Source organism: Gambusia affinis, linkage group LG09 (genome assembly GCF_019740435.1).
Source record: "Gambusia affinis linkage group LG09, SWU_Gaff_1.0, whole genome shotgun sequence".
Taxonomy (NCBI): Eukaryota; Metazoa; Chordata; class Actinopteri; order Cyprinodontiformes; family Poeciliidae; genus Gambusia; species Gambusia affinis.
Window position 1 is genome coordinate 23,774,441 of NC_057876.1, and position 22,810 is coordinate 23,797,250.

Below are 22,810 nucleotides of genomic sequence, written 5' to 3' on the forward strand. Positions count from 1 at the left end.
TCTGAAACATAAAAAAGATTATCTTTTTTTATATAAAAAAGATATGCAGTTTATTACATTTTGGTGCAATAAACTACTTATTTTTTAGCAACTTGTCTCTGTAATGTAACAGTGTGTCCACTAGATGTCGCGCTTTCGCCGTCTACGCATGACACGGGAGGAATCCCCGCAGCCAATCACCGCTCCGCTTTAACCAGCTTGACAGTTTCTCGTTTTCCGCTGTCCGATTTAGTTCACGAAGCCAAACAGCGTGTTTGTTGTTTCCTTCTTCTTCGTCTCTGCGGAGCTTTGAAGATGGTAGTAAACAAGCTAGCTGCTACTTCATCCAGCTCTTATCGACTCAAAGTCAGCCACGCCGGCGGAAGGCTGTGAGGGAAGAAGATGTATCTGTGGCGTCTTTCTATCGCTGTGAGCCTCGGCCTGGTTTGGTATTTTTCAGACTGCGGTCGCACAATTATACAGTATGTTATATGTTTCGTCTTCTGGGTTTCAACGCCGCTGCTGTTTGGAAGCAATAGGCGAGAGAACAGCACCCAAACTGATGAAGAAACTAAAGAACATCCTCTTGAGGTCGGCACGTTATTTTTGTTATTAAAAAAGCTACTTCCAACCATATTAAAGTTAATAACTTGTTGATATGAGGGCGAATTCACTTTGTTAATTCACAAAATAGTTGCATTTGAAACTCAAAATCCATTCCCACCGGCGAAACACGCCATTGAGTCAATTAAAGTTAGTTTCTAAATTCATTTGAGGCTTGCCAACAGGTTGTACATTCTCAGAAATTCCGGTTTTTCAACTTCTCCATCTCTGTGCTGTTTCCAGGAATATGTCGAGGAAGAGTCGTTTGAACAGATTGATATGAGGAACCTTGAGCAGAAAATCCCGCTGACTTCTCAATGTCCGCATGTGAAGAAATCCCTTCAGCAAGGTGAAGCAGAGAAAACTATGCGCTCAGCAGTTTCAGCCAGTGAGGATTAAAGCAGATTCGTGAAGTCTGATTTCAGCCCGCTTTGCCATCAGCTCTATTTTGACTTGACACAGCCAGGTAGGACAGTTCACAGCTGCAGATCATGTTACATGCAGTGAGAGGGGATTGGAAGCAGGAAGAAGATAAAAACCATTCCCTCAGCAGAGATCATGGCAGTGATGGATCATACAGGAAATAAACTGCTTGTTTTCATGCATTAGTATCAGCTGTGTTTGTGTTGCACCAGTTTCTCTTCCACAATAATCAAATTGGCTCTTAATCAGTAAAATATTGACTTTATACTGCAACCTGACTTTTAAAGTCGCACCAATCTGCAAAACAAATATTTATAACTTCAAAATTTAAACTAGAACTTCAGTATCCAAATTTTTTTAGTGTTCATAAACTGTTTACTACACCAAGAATTAGTGAATTTATTTATGTCCATCACTGACATTAAAATCGCAAAGTGCTTCACATTGACGCAACTATGTAACCTAGATTATACTTTAAAATAAATGTAGCAGTCAACCAAGAGCCAGTTGGCTTCTTAAGAGCCAGTGGAGTTCATAAATCTCAAAACTTTGAAATATTCCTAAAAGCAATAAAAGTGATTTCAGACCAGTTGTCTAGAACAATCTTTTACAATCCAAAGAGCCATTTTCCACCAAAATAAAGCTTTCGAAAAGTACAACTTATTTTTTAGAAATACCCACAGTAAGTAATATGTTGTCATTTATAGACTAAGATGAAGTCTAAAGGTCAAACTACTTTTTTGTTTTGTTTTTTCTTTAAGCTGAAGAGTTATAATTACTTTTGTACTTTAAAACATGTTATTTAGGCTCTGAAGTTTTGACATCCTTTTACTTATTTCCAACTGTTCAGAGTTGACAGATTCAGGGGTCAAAGGTGAAACTAGACTCTGCTCGACTCCATCACACCCTCCTGTCTTTTTTGTGAACTTTTCCTGTTCAGATGACAATATTGTGTGTGAAATTTTGCATCTGGTATTAAAATTCATCCGTCGTGATAAAGATCTAAGTCAGTCGCTGTTCATGAAAATTAACACATAGAAACGTCACACGGCCAGCAGTCGACTGATAAATTCAGTCTGTATTTTTAACATGGTTCAGATTCACTGCAGCTGCATTTTAAGCTGCTAAACATTTTGATGAGTTAAGTTATTTTATCTGTCGGGTTCAAAGTGGGCGACTTTGAGGAGAAGTAAATGATTTGCATCTCAAATCAAGCTGTAAGGAAGACAGACTGAAGTTTTATTCCTAAGTACTTTTGTTTTGCTCTTCTGTAACTCAGCCAGTAATTTGCAGCAACGTCTTGTTTTTCAGATTTGATCATAAATGTGCATCATGAAGGCACTTAGGATACGTGATTACTGGATTATTTCTCATTAACAGGAAAAGAAAATAAGATCAAATCGTCCTTTCAGAGTAAAGATGAACTCTAATTGAAGTTTGCAAACGGCCCAATCTGATCATATGACTTCAGTCCTTTTTGTTGTATTTTTCCACTATTCTTTTTCCATAAGATCAGGGCCGGCCCCAGATTTTTTGGGGCCCCAAATTTGTTTTAATTCCAACATATCAACACAACACACTTCATCATTCTTACATTATGCATGTAAAATACCTACAATTATTTGTGTAATTTGTAATCAGCTTACATCATAGCAGTGTTACTATGGAAACGCTTTGAATAAGCTTAAAATAATTAGCATTTTGAAACGCAGAGTGCTATGTAATTCATTTATTAAATCATTTATTTAAAATCAACATCTGAAGACAAACACTCAATTTACAGTAAACGAGTTAACAAATTTAATCTTTTCTTTAATACATTTGTAATAGATGTGTAGTGTGCAAACTGTGCAGCCCATCACTACAAAATAAAATCAAAAATCAATAAAGTTTTGTTTTTGCAGTGTAGTGTTTACTTGGTAGCACAGCTAAATTTATGAATGAACAGTTTTATAGTGAAATGGTTTCAATTTAGAAGAATGTTTATTTTATGGAGTGATGTATTTATTGCCTATAACACTACTATTGAATCTTTAAATGTCTCTTATCTCTTTTAGTAGCTCAGAATAGTTTCTATAGAAGATTTAGACTAAAAAATCATATTAAATGCTGTTTTTACATCCACTTTTAAGGTTAACAAGTAAAATCATAAATGCAGCCAGTTAGGGTTGCACATATTTATGTTTACAGTAACAATGCCCTACACCTATTGGTCAAGCATGTTTATATGGTTGGATAAAACATAAATCTGTTGAAATCCTTTTTGTAAAATTATTTAAATCAACCAAATCGGGGTGTTTTGGATAGAGGAGGTTGTGCAGGAAAACAGCTGAGCGCTACTAGAGAAGCTGTTGGAAATTTAAGGTATTTCTGACTTCAGGAGCTTTTGAGTTTGTAAGTTTATGAGTCATACAGGAAAAAAAGGTACTTTAATGTGGCCACTACAGGTATAATTACCAACATCAACTGGAGGGCTACGGCTACAACAGCAAAGGGACAAGCAGCCATCAGGGACTCATGAGTGCTGCTGTGGTTTCTGTGGGAGGCCACCATTATCTGCTGTTGCCATGGTGGCGCTGCAGCGATGGGGTCGCACATGTCAAAGTGACATTCACACAAACGACAAGACTTTATTTAAAGAAAAACAAGAGACTCCCAAAGTGATTATGTTCTCCCCACGAACCCTGTAATGTTCAGAAGAGAATCATTTCATGAGTATTTGTGTTGAAATTTTACCTGAAGGTACCGAGTAGCTTTTAAATAAGAGATTGAATGTCTGACTACCTTCAGCGCAGTGCTGTGTTTTTCCCCTCTCCTTTAGTTTGATTTCCAGGAGGTGAGCGTGGGATTATTCCACTGTGACTCACTGACTTTGTGACAAATCTTCTCAGTGTTCGAGTGCGCCTACGCTCAGCTGGTTCTGCCTTGGTACGCCGTGCCTGAGCCCTGCGAGCAGCAGCCCCTGCACAAGGTGCTCAGCAGGGATTTCGACTTTGTAATCGACCGCATCATTGAGAGGGCCAGGGACTTTGATGTCTGCCAGGCCATGGTGGACTGCATCAGGATTCTGACGCAGCACTTGCATGATGTGAAGCAGTCTAACCGGTGAGACTTTTTCCTCCTTATTGTGACTTAACTGGAATTTCCTGCTTCGGGTTACTCTTTGCACCCAGTAAAACGTCTAAACGCTATAAAATTCTTAGTACTTTAACAACCTTATGAATGATTAACAATGTTTTGGTGCATATCTGCGGCGGCGCTACGTAATATTTCTGAAAGTTTTTTCCTTTTTACAGATTTTTGTAGCTCTTACGTGTCTGATCTGATGAATCACATTTTAATAAAAGATAACTTGACTTCAATTGAAAAAGAGATTTGATCTTTCCATAGCAGCTTTGATTCCCCTACTCAGCTCCTTCAGACTAGCCAGCAGCAATTAGCAAACACCTGGAAGGAACTGCTGAGCTCATTATAGGAGCTGCTTCTCAGTGAAACGCTGGATAAAAACATTGTCAAAGTGTTAATACAGGAGCCATGATGTGATGACTTCCTGAAGGCGGAGCTTCAGAACGAGCAGGAGCTTCTTAAAGAGACAGAGGCCCAATTTCAAGACGTGAAATCATGACATAACAACTGAAGTTAACATCATTACTTGATTATGCTATAAAATGCAGAGTTGAGTAGTAACTGGTTACATTTACTTGAGCAATTTCTTTGAAAAAATTACTCCTAGGAGTATTTTTACTAAGCTGTACTTTTTACTTGAGTAATTTGATTATAAAGTATTTCTACTCTTACTTGAGTAAAATTTATGGCTTGCCTCCACAATAATTGATAAACAAACATGTTTAACCAAAACTTTACCAGACACAGACACACACCTGCAGTTTTTGTTAGTTTCAGAAGTTTATTTTTATTGAAAGAAACAGATTTGAAAACATTTTCTTTTGCCTGATTTTGTTATTTTTGTTACTTATCTGAATTATTGTAATTTTTGTCCTTAAAATATCAAAATTTGCTCTTAACTTTATATTTTGGTTGATCTAAGTATGTAATTTTTAAATATTAAATGACTGATGTTCTGATCAGTTACTCCATACTTGAGTCGTCTTTTTACCAAATATGTTTTTACTCTTTAGTAATTTCTTGGACAGCTACTTTTTACTTTTACTTGAGTAAAATTATGTTGAAGTAGTGCTACTCTTACTTGAGTACAATTGTTTTGTACTCTACTCACCTGCAATAAAATTATATTAACTGCCTGGAAAACACATAATACGGCCCCTTTTACATGTTTTTAACATCAAACTTTGAGTACTTTAATCCTAAACTGCATCTTGTTGTAAATATTAGATTCTCCTGATCGTTCACACTCCGTTTCTCCCCTCAGAGACCCGTTGTTCAGCGCTGCCTCTCTGGAAATGGCGCTTCTCCGAGAGCTTTCCGACTCCTTGGTGCGCAGCCTGTTCCCCCAATCTGTCTGGGGCCAAGAAATCAACCGTTGTGCCTTAAATGAGATCATTGCCTTAAAGGGTAAGGAAGCGCTAAATCATCTCTCATACAGTAACACGGTGCCACACAAGGACTAAGCCTCTTCACTTCTTTTCAGAGTGAATTCTGTGTAATCCCTTATTGTCGGCAGCATTATAGAGCTTAGAGAGGTATTTTAAGGTATGTAAAAGAATGGATTTTCCTGCTGTGATCCTCCAATTTCCTTTAGGGATTTGTCACTTCTTTATATAACAGCGGATATAATGTTTTTATCTCTGGAGTTTTGCTGTAGGGGAAGGTTTGAGTTTTAATCTGAAGGCACCTCGGCAGGTCGGTGTCATACTGAGTTTCCTTCTTGTGCTTTCAACTTGAACATAACTGGGTCGAATCACTATAACTTTCAGCACAGCATGAATAGAAACGACTGCAGGTGTAGATCAGGTTTTAAATGCATGGATTAGGAGGCCGGTAGACCGAGAAAAAGAGTAATTTCATATGAAATGCAGAAAGAATCGTCAAGCAGACGGTTTTACAGATTTAAAAACTCTACAAATAGGAGTTAAATTTGCTTTAGTTTTATCAAATTTTCAAACTGCTATGTTTTCTCCCTCTTTCTCCTCCTTCTGCAAGAAAAACTTAATAAAATTATGGCAACAAAAGTCATAACATGATCAAAATATGTAATGAAATTGCAAGAATAAAAGTCCTAAAATCACAAAAATAACCATGAATTTATAAAATAAAGTCCTAAAATTACAAAAATAAAGTCATAAAGTTGCGAGAATAAAAGTAACAAAATTACAGGAATAAAGTCTTAGAAGAGAATAAAGTTTTAATATTGTATTTAATATAACATAAATTTATTTTTGTGTTAGTTCAACTTTATTGTTGTGTGATTTTATTGTCGTATTATTATGACGTCTCGTGTTATTTTGGATTTATTCTGGTTCAAATTTTATTTGTTTTTCCTATTTTCTCAATAATTCCTAATATTTTTCTATGTTTTCTCCTTTAATAAGCATTGGCTCTTTTTTTAACACCTGAGCTCCTAATTGAGAAAATACTCTAACAAAAACCATGTGAGTTGCAGCAAAAGCTTTCCTCCTACTTCTCCAATCCCCGGCTGGTATTTTATAGACTAAACATTACATTAGGAGAAAACCGCAACTGTTTAAAGGCTCAGATGCCGCAGTCCAGCAGGGGTGACGCTTAAGGTCATGTGAATTGAAAGATTTTTTTTTTAACAAGTTAGTAGCCACGTTTCAGAAGTGCAATTAATCCTTAACGAGGACATCGCCGACTTATTCTGCTCGTGCTCTCATTTCCTTTCATGTTGGCGGTTGGACGAAAAGAGGAACGTCTCGCTTCTTTTAATCTTAAACTGAAAGCAAGACGATTTATTATGAAGATCAGAGCTCTTCTTCTTTCAGAGAGAATTGCAGATTGAGTGCGAGACAATTACCCATACCTGGGTGGAAATATCGGTCCCTAAATCTTCATATAAGACCCATTTCACAGTAGATTAAAACCTCGACACAGGATTAAAAATGAGCCATAAACTGTGAAGTCTCCTGGTCTTCCGTCTGCTGCATATTAAGAAGGCAGCGGATTCCCTTTTATGCTTTTTTTAACATGCTGAAAATGTCTGTCGTGGGTTTTAGTGCTTTTGTGTTAGTCCTGATTGATTGTATTGATGATTAATTGAGAGGCAGAGATTTCCTTGAAAACCTGAGGTTTTCTCTTTATACAAAAACTCAATTTTTTCTAAGAGGCTGAATTAAAAAGAAATTTAACATTATTTTTCAGTTGTATTAAATTCTGTCTGAAAAAAGAGATAATTAAAGTTTCCTCATCTTATTAAACGTAGACATAAATATATTTTATACATACTGAATGGCCCCCAGCTGTTCTTATGCATTTTTTAAAAAATATATCAGCTGGGTCAGGGCAGAAGTTAGCATTCAAGGCTATAGACTGCATCTCTCCTTTTATGGTCAGTGTACCCTACATATTGTCTCTATTTTAAATAAAAGAAATCATATTTATAAAATAAAACAAAACTGGAAACACTTAAGTTGCAGAATAGAAAACGAAAAGAATAAAATGTGACGCACTTAATTCCCAACGATTGTTAAAACTTTGCTCCTTGGAGAGCATTAAAGCTGCAGCATGTAACTTTTATACAAAATAAATTTTTAACATACTTGTTAAAGCTATCACCAAGTGATGACGGTATAATAAGAGACGGTAAATCGGAAAAGATCACTCTCCTCCACCTAATGCCTAAGGTGCTATTGTTGTCGTCTGAAGAAATTCCCGACCAAAAACATCAAATCAGAGCCGGGAGGTGGGTCTTAACGCTGTCAATCAACCTTGTGATTCTGCTGCTAATGGCTCAGAAACAACTCAGTTAAAGGAAATGTGTTTCCCACTGTCGTCTTTGGCCAAGCTAACTAGCATTAGCATTCATGACATGCTGTGCTAGCTGGAGTTAAGTGAAGGCTGATGCAGATGCACTGCATACTTAAAAAAAATCATATTTCTCCTTCTACTTTCCCCATTATGCATTACTTTCACCTGTGGCTTAAAATCCAAATAAAGTACATTATTTGAATTTTAGGGAATACTGCACTGTTACTTCAGCAGGAACCTGATATAGGATCAGTGTGCAGCAGGACACCCTTAACGTCTGCATAGAAATCTCCTTCACCTGCTTCCTCTTCTGATGCCGATAAGCAACAAAAACACCAACAGAGTTTCTTTTACCACAGGAGAGCTGAAACTGATGATTTTGATTTATTTCACCAAAAATGTAAAACTGCACTCAGACCTTGATAAGAAACCACATTATACTTTTATACATTTTGCCCTGTGCTATAGAGTTAAAGGTTACGCAGATGAAGAACTGAATAAAAATGTGGTTTCTTATCAAGGTCTTTATAAAGTTTATTCACACTTATTTTAAGCTTTTAAAGAACTTGGATTTTCTCATTTTGAAAATGTTAAGTAAGTGTTGCCTGTTCTCCCCAATCAAATTCTAATTTTAAAACTTGTCGCTAACGAAGTATTTTGCAGTTTTCTGGTTTTATATGAATAATTGTTCTGGCAATTATTCCGACAATTAATCAAAACATTGTGTATATTTTCTCAATATTAATTTAAAACGCTTTAATTATGTAGTTTCTTGATGTATTTTTTCCCAAATTTGTTGTAAACTTGTAGTTTCTGTGCAAATATCAAAAACTATAAAGAAACTCAAAGGCAATAACACTAAATTAAATGTAATATTTTTAAGCATGGAGGCTGCAGTTTCCAATTTTCCAGATATATTAATATTTTAAATCGGCCTATTAAAGGTTTTTCAATTGTTTTCTATTGTTTTACACTTGTGCATATATATTAATTTGTTTTATTTTGCAACCAGGTTGCTGTGTATTGCAGACTTCTGTCCAGGTCCATCTTGAAAATGAGATCTAGATCTCAACGGGATTTGATGGTTCCTTGAACAGTTTAGGAAAAACATGTTTATTACTTTGTTGTGCAGTAATTAGTTCTTAAATGATGAGATTATAGTTTGGTCAGTTCTGCATATTTTGAGCTGTTTTGGGGCGTTTTGTCACTTTAAATCCAAATAAGCTGCTGCTGGCCACGCCCACTAACTCAACATTTACAGTTGCACTTTTAAATGCTTGCAAATAGATTTGCAATTATCCAACCACACATCTTTGAAAAGCAGAAGTGGAGCCTCTTGCACAACTGACAAGAATGCAGGAAGTAGTTTCTGGATGATAAGTCAGTAACAAAACAGTTATCTTTTTCAGCAGCCATTGTACAGCGGTAAATCCCGCTGACCAAACATAATCAGCTGGGATGCAGTGTTTGAAAAAATCATCTTCTTAGAAAACAGCTGTGTGGTTGTTTCTAAAAGCCGCTAAAAGTCAGATGGAAGTGTAAATTGTGCAAATAGTGAATTTTGCACAATGGGTCCGCTTTAAAAAGCCCAATTATCATAAAAATCATGTGTTTCAAGAATTTCCTTAGATTTAAGACTGTAGCTTTGAGGTTTCCTGGTGCTTGTCTATGCAGGTCTGGGGCTTATAGTGAATTGGCTCTCCGACCCCGACAACCTGAACCAGCTGGTGGTGAATCAGCTCGACAGAGTCGCTCTGAAAAGCTCTGCAGAGGAGCTGCGGGTATCTGACCCAGATCACGCCTCCGTTTCTTCGCGGGAGGGCGAAGGCGACGAGGAAGGCAGTGAAGTGTGAGTAGCTGTCATCTCTGCATCCCGCTGATCTGACCTAGCGTTACTGAGGCTCAAAGAAGAAGAAGAAGCTGCTGCTACTTCTGCTGCAGCCGCCATCTGTGTTTAAAATTGAATCAGATTTGATTTTGTTTCTGTTTTATATCCCAGGAATTCGCCTGGAGCAGAGAGTTCAACCGGTGCTGCAGTCACGTTCAAAAGGAAAGGTGTGTCTGTTGAGTTTGGTGGTGGAGATCTGCTTCTTTTAAATGCAAAAAAACACTTATAAAGATAGTAATAGTTTCAGAAAAGCAGATTGAATTATTTGAGTTTAGAGTATAGATGCAGTGGTGTGAAAAAGTCTTTCTGACTTCCTATTATGTGCATGTTTCAGAACATTAAACTTCTCAAAGACAACACAATAAATTAAGTAATTGTCAACTAATCTAGTTAACTGGAGCATACAGACTCAAAAAAGGCAATTCGCTGAAAGAAAATATATTCAGAGCAGTAATTAAATCACAACTGTACAACAAAAATATACATTTTGCATTTAAGATGGAAACATCTTTTTGTCTGTAAATATGTTTCACCAAAAAGTCAACAAGTGGCACAGTTTCAGCTTCACCTGTTCAGATTTAATTTTTGTTCGGCTTTACTGAACGTAGTGTAATAAAAGAATAGACAGCTGTCTACAAACAAAATAAATGTAAAAGAAAAGCAAATAAAAGCTGGACAGTAATAAGGTATATTTACATGCTTAAATATTTACTAAAGGAAAGCTACAGCATTACATTCCAGGCAATAAAATATTCATTCTCTTATTTATTTATTTATTTCCATCCTTAAGTGTATTTCTGATATTGTATAAAAACGGCTTAAGCTGTTACATGAAAAATCTGTAAAATGTGCCAGTTTTAAAAAATTTGTTGCAACCCTAATTATCATTGACTAATATTTAAATGTTCTGAAACACAGAAACATGACAGAGATGCAAAAAAGTAGAAAATGAGGAAGAGTGCAAACATGTTTTCACGCCGCTGTAGCTTCAACTGTTTGATGAAACACTTTGAGATGTCAGCGGTGACATTTCAGTTCTTTACTGGCCGGTTTTTCCGTACACATTAGTCCTGTTTGTTCGTCCAGACAGCTCATTACGAAAGCTGCAAGCTGAATGCCAAATAAGTCACAGTTTTCTCTTTGAACTGAAAAGAATCCAACAGTTTTAATGTTACAATTAATGCAATTTGTTGGACTATTATATACAAATCATGCTTCTTTTTCCCCGCTTTCTTTTTTTCTTTTCATCTACTGTTGACTTTCTCACAAATCCTGCCAAACTTTAAACCAAAAATAAGTGTTAAGAAGAGATCATTTATTCATTTTATGCATAGTACAAGTTTGGGGGAAGCGCAGTATCGTGCAAAGGTTATTCTTAAGATTTTATTTTTGTAACAAACCACCACAAAGTTTTAATGTATTTAGAGGTTTTATGCAGATGTTGGCAGAGTACCCAAAACATTTTACTTAAGAGAGAGGAGTGATACTTTTAGTTGAGGAAAATTTCTGGATTTTCTACTCACTGAATGAAAAACAAACATCTTCTAACCAAAAATCCACCAGACACACACACACACACGCACACGCACACACACACACACACGCACACACACACACATATACCAACGCACACACACACACACACACACGCGCGCACACACACACACACACACACACACACACACACACACACACACACACACACCTGCAGTTCTTGTTAAAGTTTAAAGTTTTTTATTAAAAGAAACTAATTTGGAAAATTTCCTTTTACTTGATTTTGCTATTTTTGTTACTTATATGAATTATTGTCATTTTTGTCCTTAAAATGCCAAATTTTCCACTTAACTTTATATTTTGGTGCATTTGATTATGCAATTTATTAAATATGAAATTATTAATTACTCAGTACATGAGTAGATATGTTACTTTTTTACTCTTACTTGAGTAAAAATATGTTGAAGTAGTGCTACTCTTACTTGAGAATAATGTTTGGGTACTCTGGATGATGAGTAATCAGCACTGAATCAGTATTGGTCAAAATTGGAATTGCCAAGTTTGGTTTTTAAAGATCTGTAATCTGTGATGACCAGAAAACTGCAATCAGTGCATCTCTACTGATCCATCATTTCTGGCTGTAAAAACTGAAACTGGGTGCTAACTTTCAGTTCAAAGATGACTTTGGTTTTATTTATTTATTTATTTATTTGATTTTATTTTTATTTTTTTAAGGCCATAAGTTAAGGGAAGGATGGTCCAAATTTGTGGACAAGATGAAGTCAAAGAAAGCCAAGAAGGAGAAGATAAAAAAGATGGAGCAAGAGCTGGTTCTGGGGATCAAAGCGACCCAGGAAGACCCGTCCAACGATGGTGGCAGCCAAGAGGGCTCGGTCGTCAGCCAGGACGACTCAGACAGAGTGAGGCGGCCATGGATCCTTGTGACGTCACACGCTAGCTAACGATGACTAGCATTGGCCCTAGCTGCTAATTCTTAAAATAACATAGGGTGACCAGACGTCCTCTTTTTCCCGGACATGTCCTACTTTTCAGACCTAAAAAAGTGTCCGGGGGGAATTTCAAAATCGTCCGGGATTTTAGTGAACTGCCTCAAAACACATTACATAGTGTTACCTCCCCCCGTTGGCGCATGTTTGTGAAACCCAAATCTGGTCACCCTAAAATAACATATTAAATGTACGCCTGATATATTAAAGAAAAATGGACACAGTGATTTGCTACACTATGACAACTAGATAGCAAGGTTAGTGAAAAGTTTTAATTAATAAGAAATATTGGACGGACAAGTAGTTCAGTTTTGCTAGCTTGATTTTGACAACATTAGCATGTAGATGTGATGTGGAATTCGTTGTGTTTCGGTTCAGCTAAAATAATAAAAAGGCGACCCAATTCTGAGAGATCATCAGCAGAGCAGGTGTTTAAATTAGTGTGGGTTCTTTGTGTCGGAAATGTTTGAGTGTTTTTTTGGTGTTGAATCTGGAAATTTAAAAGTGGCGGGGGGGTTTTATCAGTTGCTATGGCAACTAGTCTGCGATTAGCGTAGCACACAGAGAACGTGAAAAAGTGTTTTTTTCTTTTTAGTTATTTAACGTTTTTCTGCGCTATTTTTCCCTTTGGTGTGCCACACAGCACTGAATCAATAATACCTGAAGGTTTCATTTAGTCAACGCAGCTATGGATGGCCGGTAAAAGAATACCGTAGTCTTTTTGCCCTCCAGCTTTGTGCGCATACTCGAGATTTCCGGATATAGACAACAACATGTACGGGCCCATACATGATGCCTGTCAAGTTTTGGATTTGAAAATACGTGAAATTTGTCGCCGATCTGTGCTACCGTGGGAGCTGTGGGGTGGGGGGAGACTATCTTTGGACTGGGGGTGAATCGGAGTGGGTGCGACTTGAACGTGATATCCAGTGTGAAAAGCAAACGCTAAGGATGGCTGACCGTTCAGATTAGGCAAACATTTTGGAAAAAATCGGTTATGTATAGGATATCCAAGTGGCCTGGGTCACATTTGAATAAAAATACGACCTATATTATTATGACAAGATCAGCTACAGGAGGCATTAAGGCAAGAAAAAAATCAGAATTGGGTCACTTCGGGCTTCAGTGTGAATGCAGTAAAACCTGCCATGTTCATTATCTCATTTTCCCTCCCTTCGATCAGGACGACAGCGATCTGGAGGAGTACCTGGCCAGCGTCCAGGAGGACATGATGGAGTTCAAGCTTTCTTATGAGATGTGGCGTGTTGGCTGCTGGGCTGTCAGCATCCCTCAGGTGAGTGGCTACAGACGTCGTAAAAGCTCTTATCTGCCTGCCGAGACTGTGTTTGCTAATGTCTGAGCCGCGATGTTGACCTGTCGTTAACTCTTGTTTCAGGCCGACTGGAAGGATGATGAGCTAATCTTCACCATTCACTTGGAGGAAAAGGGCAGCCCTGAGAATTTACACTGGGACATCAAGAAGACTTACATGGATGTTGTTTATTTCCGCAACAGATGGCAGGTAAAGCCCCGCAAGCAGAGCCGCAATACTTTTGTTCTTCCTAATTACAGCATTTTCCTCATTGTGGGACACTGGCAGGTGTTTCAGGAGCTTCATTTATTGTGTATATGCCACTGTGGCCAAGATGGATGACAAAAACAGCTTTGAGCCGCTGAAAGGCTCGTGTGTAAAGCGTGTTCAGACTATTTACCATATGGCTAAGAATCAAATGCAGCAGTTTGCTCTTTTGGCTGATGCAATGTAGCGCCAACCTGTTGGAAAACATTTTTTGGCAGTAACTTGATGTCTGTGCAGTGAGCAAAGAAAAGCCCACTGGAATTGTTGCACTCAATTAAATTTATTTCTTGCCTCTTCCATAGCTTGTTTTGCCATAAACCACAAAATGCAGGCAGGAATGTGAAAGCAACGCATCTGTTTTGTATAATAAAGGGAATGAAGTTACTGCCATGCCTGAAAGCGGTTTCAAAACTGCTGCTGTAGTTTTTTCTGCTGAATAAGGAGCTTTCAATGTACATCTCCTCTGATCAGAAGATATTGATCAGGAACAACTAACTGATATCCTGGATAGGAGATTCTGAAATGAGCCTCTTTCGAGATAAGATCAGGACCTCATCCGTCTGGCTTATTGATGATGTACTTTGTCTGATTGAGTGATTGTAGTGATGTAGGGAAAACTCCTGAAGTTTTTTCTAGTTCTGACATAATGGCGTCCTAATTAAAGCGCGCAAGGTTTGTCATGTATTGAGCTGCACACCAGTTCATTGACCACTGTTCACCAAAGCTCTATAAGTAGATTAATTTGGGCTATTTTTGTCTGGGTTTCCACCAGAAAACTTCCTCATCCTGGTGATAGGGGGCGCTAGGACTGTCAACCAATTGATTTTTGAGTTAATTTTTTTTTTTTTAAAGTTGACAGGAAATTTGAAAATATGATTATGTATTGTGAATAATGTCTTCCAGTAATGCAAATTTACCAAAACACCAACTACAAAGTCTTTAAAAAAGGCAGTTATATAAAGTACTTGGTTTTATACTTCCATTTTGGTCTCCACTGCTTCTAAAAAGCAACCCAGACATTTTTTTGGAAATAACTTAATGTTTTTTGTTGCTGGGAAAATTAGCCGTTTCAAAAACTTCCCAAATGTTGAGTCACAATCAACAGGCACCGCACCGTCACCTAGCAACAAAAACTGAGGTCCAGCACATATGGTCAGCTGGTTTTACAATGGCAGCTGGAAAAGAGAAGAGTTTTGTTGTTGACTTACCATCAAGAATTCACTTAATGCATTCTTGTTGGTTGTGCAGGAGGCTCTACTTCTGCTTTTCGAAGATTTACTGGTTGTATATTTGTGCATCTGTGACCAGCTATTTTCACAAGTGACTGTACAGTTTGAGTTGGGGGTCGTGGCCAGCAGGAGCTTATTTTGATTTAAAGTGGCAAGAGGTTCAGAATAGGCAGAAATGAGCAAAGTGAAATCTCATTATCCAAGTGTGATTTCTGTGCAAAAAATATAATAAAATAGAAATGAAATAGTCTAAAACTCCTGTCGTTGATTGCTGGATAAATTGAATCAAATTATTGTTTGTTACATTTTGCCCACTTTTATTTTTTTTTCTAAATGGTGGTATTTATATTTCAGGACTTCACCAGCCTTCCCACCATCTTCACCCTGGAAGACTCTGAGGTCAGCGCTGAGGTGAAAGAAGAAGCCAGAGCCTCAGCTGAGCACTTCCTGCAGGTCCGAAAGCTCAGATCACACGGATAAACATTTAAAGAGCTTTGAGTGAACATTTTGTCTCTTTCTCTTGCAGGAGTTGGTATCTGACGCCATGATCGGCCACACTCAGGTCGTTTTTCAGTTCCTTTGTCCCCTCGACAAGCTGCTGAACGAGGAGGAGCATCATGGAGGCGTGTGGGAGATTCTTAGCGGTCTGGCCTGCTTCCTCACCCCAGGCCAGGAAGAGGAAGAGGTGATGGGTCACTGCAGCTTTCACATCCATTATCCTCAGAACAGCTGTTAGCGTAAATGTTTAAACTGTCCACAAAACTTTGTGGTGAAGGAAAACTGCTCATTAATGATGAATCATTAATAGAAATGATTCATCTGGCAAGTTGATAAACTCGAGAATTGTCTTAGTTGGACAATTACAGGAATGTTTCCACTCAGTTTAAAATACACAAGTTATTTATGATATCGTTTAATCTGTCGATTATTTTGACAATTAATTGGATAAAACAAATTGTAGATTTTTTATTTTACCAAATGCAAATCAACAAATGATCCAGTTCCTTATTTGAATGGGAAAATCAACATTTTATTGCCTAAATGCAAAAATGTAGTGTTCCTTTAGTGAATGTTTGATCATTAGTAGCCAAAAAGAAATACTTCTAACATTAACGTGTGAATAGCTCAGTTATTTTTACATCAAAACAGTGTAGGGCTGATCTGTTGATTATTTATTAATAATTTATTAACTGGTTTTTTTTTTGTATATTTGAACCAGGTGAAACTAAAACATGGTGGAAGACTTCAAAGGTTTTGTTTTCCATTTAACTGCAAAATGCCTACAAATTTTGTACGGTTTTACCTTAATCTCTGCTGAATGTGTTGTTCTTTTAGCAAATTATTATTTTTTGAGTAAATACTTTAACGATTATTTCAGTAATCGATTGATTATGATTTATCTGACTAATTGTTTCAGCCCTAAGTTTTGATACTTTTGATCAAAAAGACATATTATTGTTTTCCTGTACCGGCATGTCCTTGAAGGCCACTCATCAAAGAAGAATAAATCACTCCAAAAGCAACATAACCACAACAGATTCAAGTTTACAAATTCGCTCTGGGATTAATTTTGGATAAATGTCCTGCAGGCTGATGAAACTGAAACTAAAAAGATTTTTGGCCAAAATGGTAGTTGCAGTTGAAGTAAAAAAATCAACAAACGTTTTCAGTATTTTCAAAATAATTCACTAAACAGAAGATAGTTTCTTGAAAGTCTTTTTTGTTTGTTTTATTGGTCTTTTCAGTAGTTTTGCCGTTTGTTTAAAAATGCTAAAACTGTTTATCTGCAACATCATTACAAAATGTACCACTCCAGAATGCATCCCACTTCTGGTTCTTCAGTTTGGAACAAAATCAAATTTTATTGAGTCTGCAGCCAAAAGCTTAGAGCACTGTCAACACGTATGTGTGTGTGTGTGTGTGTGTGTGTGTGTGTGTGTGCGTCTATGTAACAGAGCAGGTTGCTGCTGCTGATAGCCATGCGGCCTGCATGCCTCCATTTGTTTGCTGGTCTGCGGCAGGTTGCTCATCCATGTAGGAACTAAAATAGAAGCAAGTTTATCTCTGCAGAGGGAGCACATTTGTCAGATCCGCAAAAGCGGCTCACTGACCTGCAAAGCTGACCTGGTGCAGCAGAACATCACTAGGTTGATGTTTCTCCTCTGTAATGGTTCAGGGCTCTGCAGGACGAGTCGCACCTCTTGAGGTTTTTCACATTTTATCATGCTACACACTCAGCTTTGTGTTTTACCGGGATTTTAATCTGGTAAATGAAAAACAGAAGTGGAACGAAAGAATTTTTTAACATGTGAAAAATACCTTACAACGGCCATTATAAATGGAAAAAGAAAAAAAATTCTCTGACATTTTCTGGAAAAACAAGAAGATTTCTGGGTTTGAAAAGTTGAAAATTTGCTGGAAAAACTCAGAAATTTTTAGACTGAATTCACAAACTTTCTACAATCCTTTTTGAAAATGTTTGAGTTTCAAAAGTCAAAAATTAGCTTGAAATAACTCAGAAATCTTTAGATTAATATCAGAAATTTTCTATAAAAAACACAAAAATTTCCAAGTTTGAAAAGTCAGAAATTAGCCAGAAATGACTAAAACATTTTTAGATTAATTTAGCATTTTCTAGAAAAGAATCTGTGAAATTTGAGTTTGAAAAGCTGAAATTTGTTCTTGTGCAATTTTCCAGAACTGAGAAAATTTCGTAAAGTTGAAAATGTTCAACATTTGAAACTTCAAAATTAGAATTTTTCTAGAAAATTTCTGAGATTAATCTCAAAATTTTTGAGTTTTCTTTTTTAGCAGAAATCCTAGCACTTCACTTAAAAAGAGCCTTCAAAAACAGTTGTGTGTTTAAATGTTATTATATGAAGTCAATGAAATTTTTATCTGTCTGTTTTGAAGTTACGTCAATGTAGAGACGACTAGATAAAATTCTGTAATGGGTTTCATCAATTCATTCTGGCACAACCAACATTTTGTCATCATTTACAATCTTTATATGTCCCAAAATAAAAATGAGCTTGACTCCTCTGGTTTAAAGTGTTTGTGTTAAAATGTACAAAGCAAAAAAACATATTAGAAGTCATTTTGTGCCAGGATTTAAAACCTGATGAAGTTGGAAGCCTGCTCCTGATTTTGAAGTGTTTTTTTTTTTGTTTTTTTGTTTTTAAGGTTTATGTCTTTAATTAATTATGAAGGCTGTTTCCTCAGGGTCTACTGTCTGTCACATCCAGATTGTTTTTGTTTTCTTTGCAGAACTCAAGCCTGCAGACAGAAGTCCCCAAAGAAAACGCACTGACATCTCCACATCCTGAGCCGACCTCCCTCTCTGCAGAAAATAATTGTAATTCCACTCCTCTTCAGAACGAATCCCCGCTGCCACAGATCGTCGTCTCCCAGTACAACGCTCCTCCAAAACAGCCTGAGGAAGCAGAAGATAACCCACATGAAAACTGCCTCCAGGACTCTGATAACACCGTAACCTCTCACTTCAAAATGATCATCAAGGGACTGAGCAGATCCAGGTCGCAGGAGTCTCTGTCCTCCTCGAAGGCCGGCGGGGACGAGGAGCCGCCCGACGAGACGCAGCGGCCGGTCGCAGAGGGGCCGTCGGGCCTCAGCTGCAGCTCAAAGTCGGATAAAAAGGAGCGGACGTGTTTCAGGATGTCGGGTGTAGCGGGGAAGACGAAAGGAAAGGAGACGATGCCGGGCGCTCTGCAGAGAGGAGACGACTCTCAGGGTCAGAGAGGTCAAGGCAGCTGTGAGCAGTTGGAGTCAACCAAAGCCATTATTGAGCTGCTGAAAGAAATATCAGGTTTGTTTACTTTCTAATGTCAGATGTTCTCTCATGTGGTCTTCACAGCAGGGTTTGAAACTCTGCCGTTTCTGCTGTTATCTTCTTTTTTTTTCCTATTGATTTTTTTTCTTTTTTCCTACTGAAGTCTTGAGAGAACAGAGAAACTGTACCCAAGTACGAGTAGCACTTCTTCAACATATTTTTACTCCAAAGTAAAAAGTAGAGATTCAAGAAATTACTAGAGTATTTGGCAAAAAGTCGACTCTGAATAACTGATCAAATTATCAAAATTACATAATCAGATGGACCGAAATATAAAGTTAAGGGGAAATTTAGGTATTTTGAATGTAACAAAACAGGCAAAAGAAATATTTCCAAATCAGTTTCTTTCAATAAAAAAGTATAAAACTTTATCAAAAACTGCAGGTGTGTGTCTGTGTTTGGTGAATTTTTGGTTAAAATGTTTGTTTTTCATTCAGTGGGTAAAAAATACAGAAATGTTACTCAAGTAAGAGTAGAAATACTTTATAATAAACTTACTGAAGAAAAAGTAAAAAATACATCGTATAAAAAAAAAAAATGTTTTTTCAAAAAAAGGTTACTCGTGTAAATGTAATTGAGTAAATATAACTAGTTGCTACCAGAATCTGCCTGTTAGGACTGAAAAGTTGCCTCATGAATTCTGCAGTGGAAACAGACTCTTCATTAATCAACATGTGTTATTTTTACTGCGGTTTGTTTTCATGAGGCCTCGGTAGCGCTTTCATTTTCAGAGGAAATGGAGAGCTGACAGCTGGTTGCCTGGAAAAATAATGTATTAAAAAAAACATTGTTAAAACTGAAAACTTCCCGCAGTACGAGGTGAGGACAGAAATCATGCAGTCGGTAAAATATAAAATGAAAGCAGCAGCTGCAGAAACATGTTTTAATAATGTAGCCTCAGCAAAGAAATGATAAGTTCAGTGATGAATTTTCAACCTCATGCAAACTTCATACTGTTAAATTAATTTTATAATTAACTCACACTGTGGTTGTTTGTCTTGGAAATAAATGTGGCAGCAGTGATCTTAAATACTTGACTGCTTGGAGGAAATAAAGTTAGTTTTATTGCCGCAGCATTTAGTAGGAAATTACAGATTTGCTAAAAGCAACCTTGATTTATTTATTTTTTAAAATCCTTTCTCTTTCAACTTCAGTTCTATGGTTTTTAGTTTGTGGCTATAAATTTATTTAATTTTAGGTCTCTGAGCTTCAGCAGTGCCAGCGAGTTGATCAGAGCCGTCCCCAGGCATGTGCGAGTTAAGCGGCCTCACATGAGCAATATATAGATTAAAAATTTTATCTGATCTCCCCCTGACCCTCCATATCAAATAAAATTCCTGAAAAATAAAATACAAATGACAGAAAATACTTTCAAAAAGTGGCTTTTATTTCAATCACCCTTTCTGTGATTTTTGTGACCACGGGATTGTAGTCATAATTTTAAGAAGCAAATTCACCAGACTGTCTTGAAACTGAAAGAAAAAAATTATTTCTAAGAGAAAAAAGCTTTTAACGAGTTTGTAAATTTATTTTACATAATATTTCACAAGGCTTCTGTTCTTCCTGTTGCGGATGCATCTTTTCCTTCCACACTTTATCCTTCCACTCAACTTTCTATGAATATTCTTGGCTACAGCTTTCTGAAGAACCAGTTTCCTTTTAACAATGTTTTGTAACTTACCCTATTGTGGCCATAATATTGTCATTATGTGACATTTGTGCATTAAAAATGAAAGTTGTGTCATTTTTGACACTTAATTTAAATTTTTTATTATCTGTAGGTAATAATCATTAAAATTACAAGAAGAAGAAATTTGAAATGGGTCACTCTAGGAGTTTCATTTTCTGAAATGATCGACAAAGATTATTGATCTTTTATTAGGTTGCACTTGTTTAAGTTATTGATGCTAAAGGTTTTTTCAATTCGTTAAATCCAAGGAAGCAACATATTTTCTACTTTTGCTTAATATTTCCTTGATGTTTATCTAATTTGAGTTCTGTAAAAGCAATATTGATATTTTCTGTTTGGAAAAGGACTGATTTTTATTCTCATGACTGCAGTTTTATAATTTTGTCAGCTTGTCATTTCTTTCACAGGAAACTCCATCCTGATCAACATTTTCGATGCCATATTAAAACCTGTGATGCCCATCTTGAAGAAGTAAGTCAACAATTTATGTTCTTTCACTTTCACAAGATATTTGCTCTAGAAAGTAGCCCAAAATTATTTGGTAAAGTTTGTTTTTGCAGTGTATTAAGTGGAAAAAAACATGTAAACAAACACGATCTCTCATCAAATCATGAAAGAAATTATTTTACCAAGTAATTTTTATCTATTTTTTTCTGCGAATATCTTACCACACTTGAAATAAGACAAAATTAACTTACAAGTCACAAGTGTTTCAATAGGATATAGGAGCTTGTTTTAAGTTAATAAGTTCTTCATATTGATGAAAAAGTACCAGTTCAATTGATCGATTATTTAACTTTAAACAGGATATTTTTCCCATGTTATAAGAGAAATCATCTGCCACTCTTTCATCAATATCAACAAATTACTTAATTAAAACAAGCCCTTAAATCTTGCTGAATAGTTACTTGTTAGTTTGTTTTTGTGCAATTTCAAGTGTACTAAGATATTTGTATAAAAAAAAAAAAACAACAAAATTACTTTGTAAGATTTTGTGTTTATTGTAATGTTGTTATTTTTTTCTGAGTCTCTGTCTTCTTTCTTTGCAGGAAGATTAACTCTTTCCTGAACAAGTTGAACCCGACCGAGGAGCAGATGGTGGCCTACATCGACGCTCTGCGCAGCAATCTGTGGCCGGAGATCCAGCAGGTCACCGCTCCTCATACCCGCACCGACGAGGAGAGGAAGGAGACCCGAGAGCGAGCGCACGACCTAATCAACGCTCGATGTAGCCCACTTCTTCCCGCTCTCCATTCAGACACGTTCACGTTGCTTTGGGGGGAAACCTGACTCCTGTCTCCTCTCTGCAGATTCTCACTATCTCGTCCTGAAGAAGACGGACATGGAGTCGGTTTTTAATATCTTCCAGAACAGAGAAGAAAACAAAACTCTGATCTGTGTGAGTATCTCACCCTGTCAGCTTCCCTCCGGCTATTTTCACTGTAAAACATGTCCGCCGGTGTTTTTCAACAGATGCTACTCGCGTTCCTGTTGAGGGAGTTTCTGCCTAGGGATTCCTCGCTGCAGATCAGTGCTGCGATTCTTCACAAAGTGACCAGCCACGCCAACTGAGCTGTGAAACCTGCCTTTATTTTAATGTGCAACCCTTTTTTAAATAATAATGTTTATAATTAATGTTTGGGATCATGTGTGCATAAATGTGAAAGAAGTTTCCTTTTTTTGTGTAATTATTTTGTACCTCAGACACAATGTGAATGTCAGTTTCTATTTGTTGATGGTTGAAATCAGGAACTGTATCTGCGAGAGTAATTGACAATCTCAGGAAGGAAAAAGTGACCTCTGTTTCTGTTTTCCAGGTATCACTGCCCACATTTTGTTTTCTAAAATGATTTGGCACTTTAATCACTTTGTGCTAAAGGTGTTTGCTTACTAAACAAATCTGATTCAGGTATTTTTGAAGATATAAAATCTTGCTGCCTCTCCCAAAACTTGAAGTAAATATGTAAAACTTGAAAATGTATTCAAAATAAAATATATATTGATAAAATGTTGGCTATTTTTGTTTTTCCTTGTTTATGTAACCTTTATTTCATAAAAAAAACCCATTGAGATTAAAATCCTCTTTTCCAAGGGAGCAACAAATACAACACATTAATGTTTTTGGTTTTTTATGATTTTCTCTTTTTTTAATAGACGCTCATATT

At 36.8% G+C, this 22,810-nt stretch overlaps 1 protein-coding gene across 1 annotated transcript; it reads left to right on the forward strand.

Annotated features, from left to right (window-relative positions):
- si:rp71-46j2.7 lies at positions 1–22,653 on the forward strand. Its single transcript, XM_044127205.1, has 16 exons — positions 1–570; positions 826–931; positions 3,897–4,110; positions 5,396–5,538; positions 9,583–9,757; positions 9,908–9,963; positions 12,026–12,210; positions 13,481–13,591; positions 13,694–13,819; positions 15,460–15,558; positions 15,632–15,790; positions 18,373–18,931; positions 21,053–21,116; positions 21,695–21,873; positions 21,956–22,044; positions 22,119–22,653. Exons 1-16 carry the CDS (start codon positions 382–384, stop codon positions 22,215–22,217), a joined length of 2,553 nt encoding a protein of 850 aa, XP_043983140.1. The 5' UTR covers positions 1–381; the 3' UTR covers positions 22,218–22,653.
- The last annotated feature ends 157 nt before the right edge of the window (positions 22,654–22,810 follow it).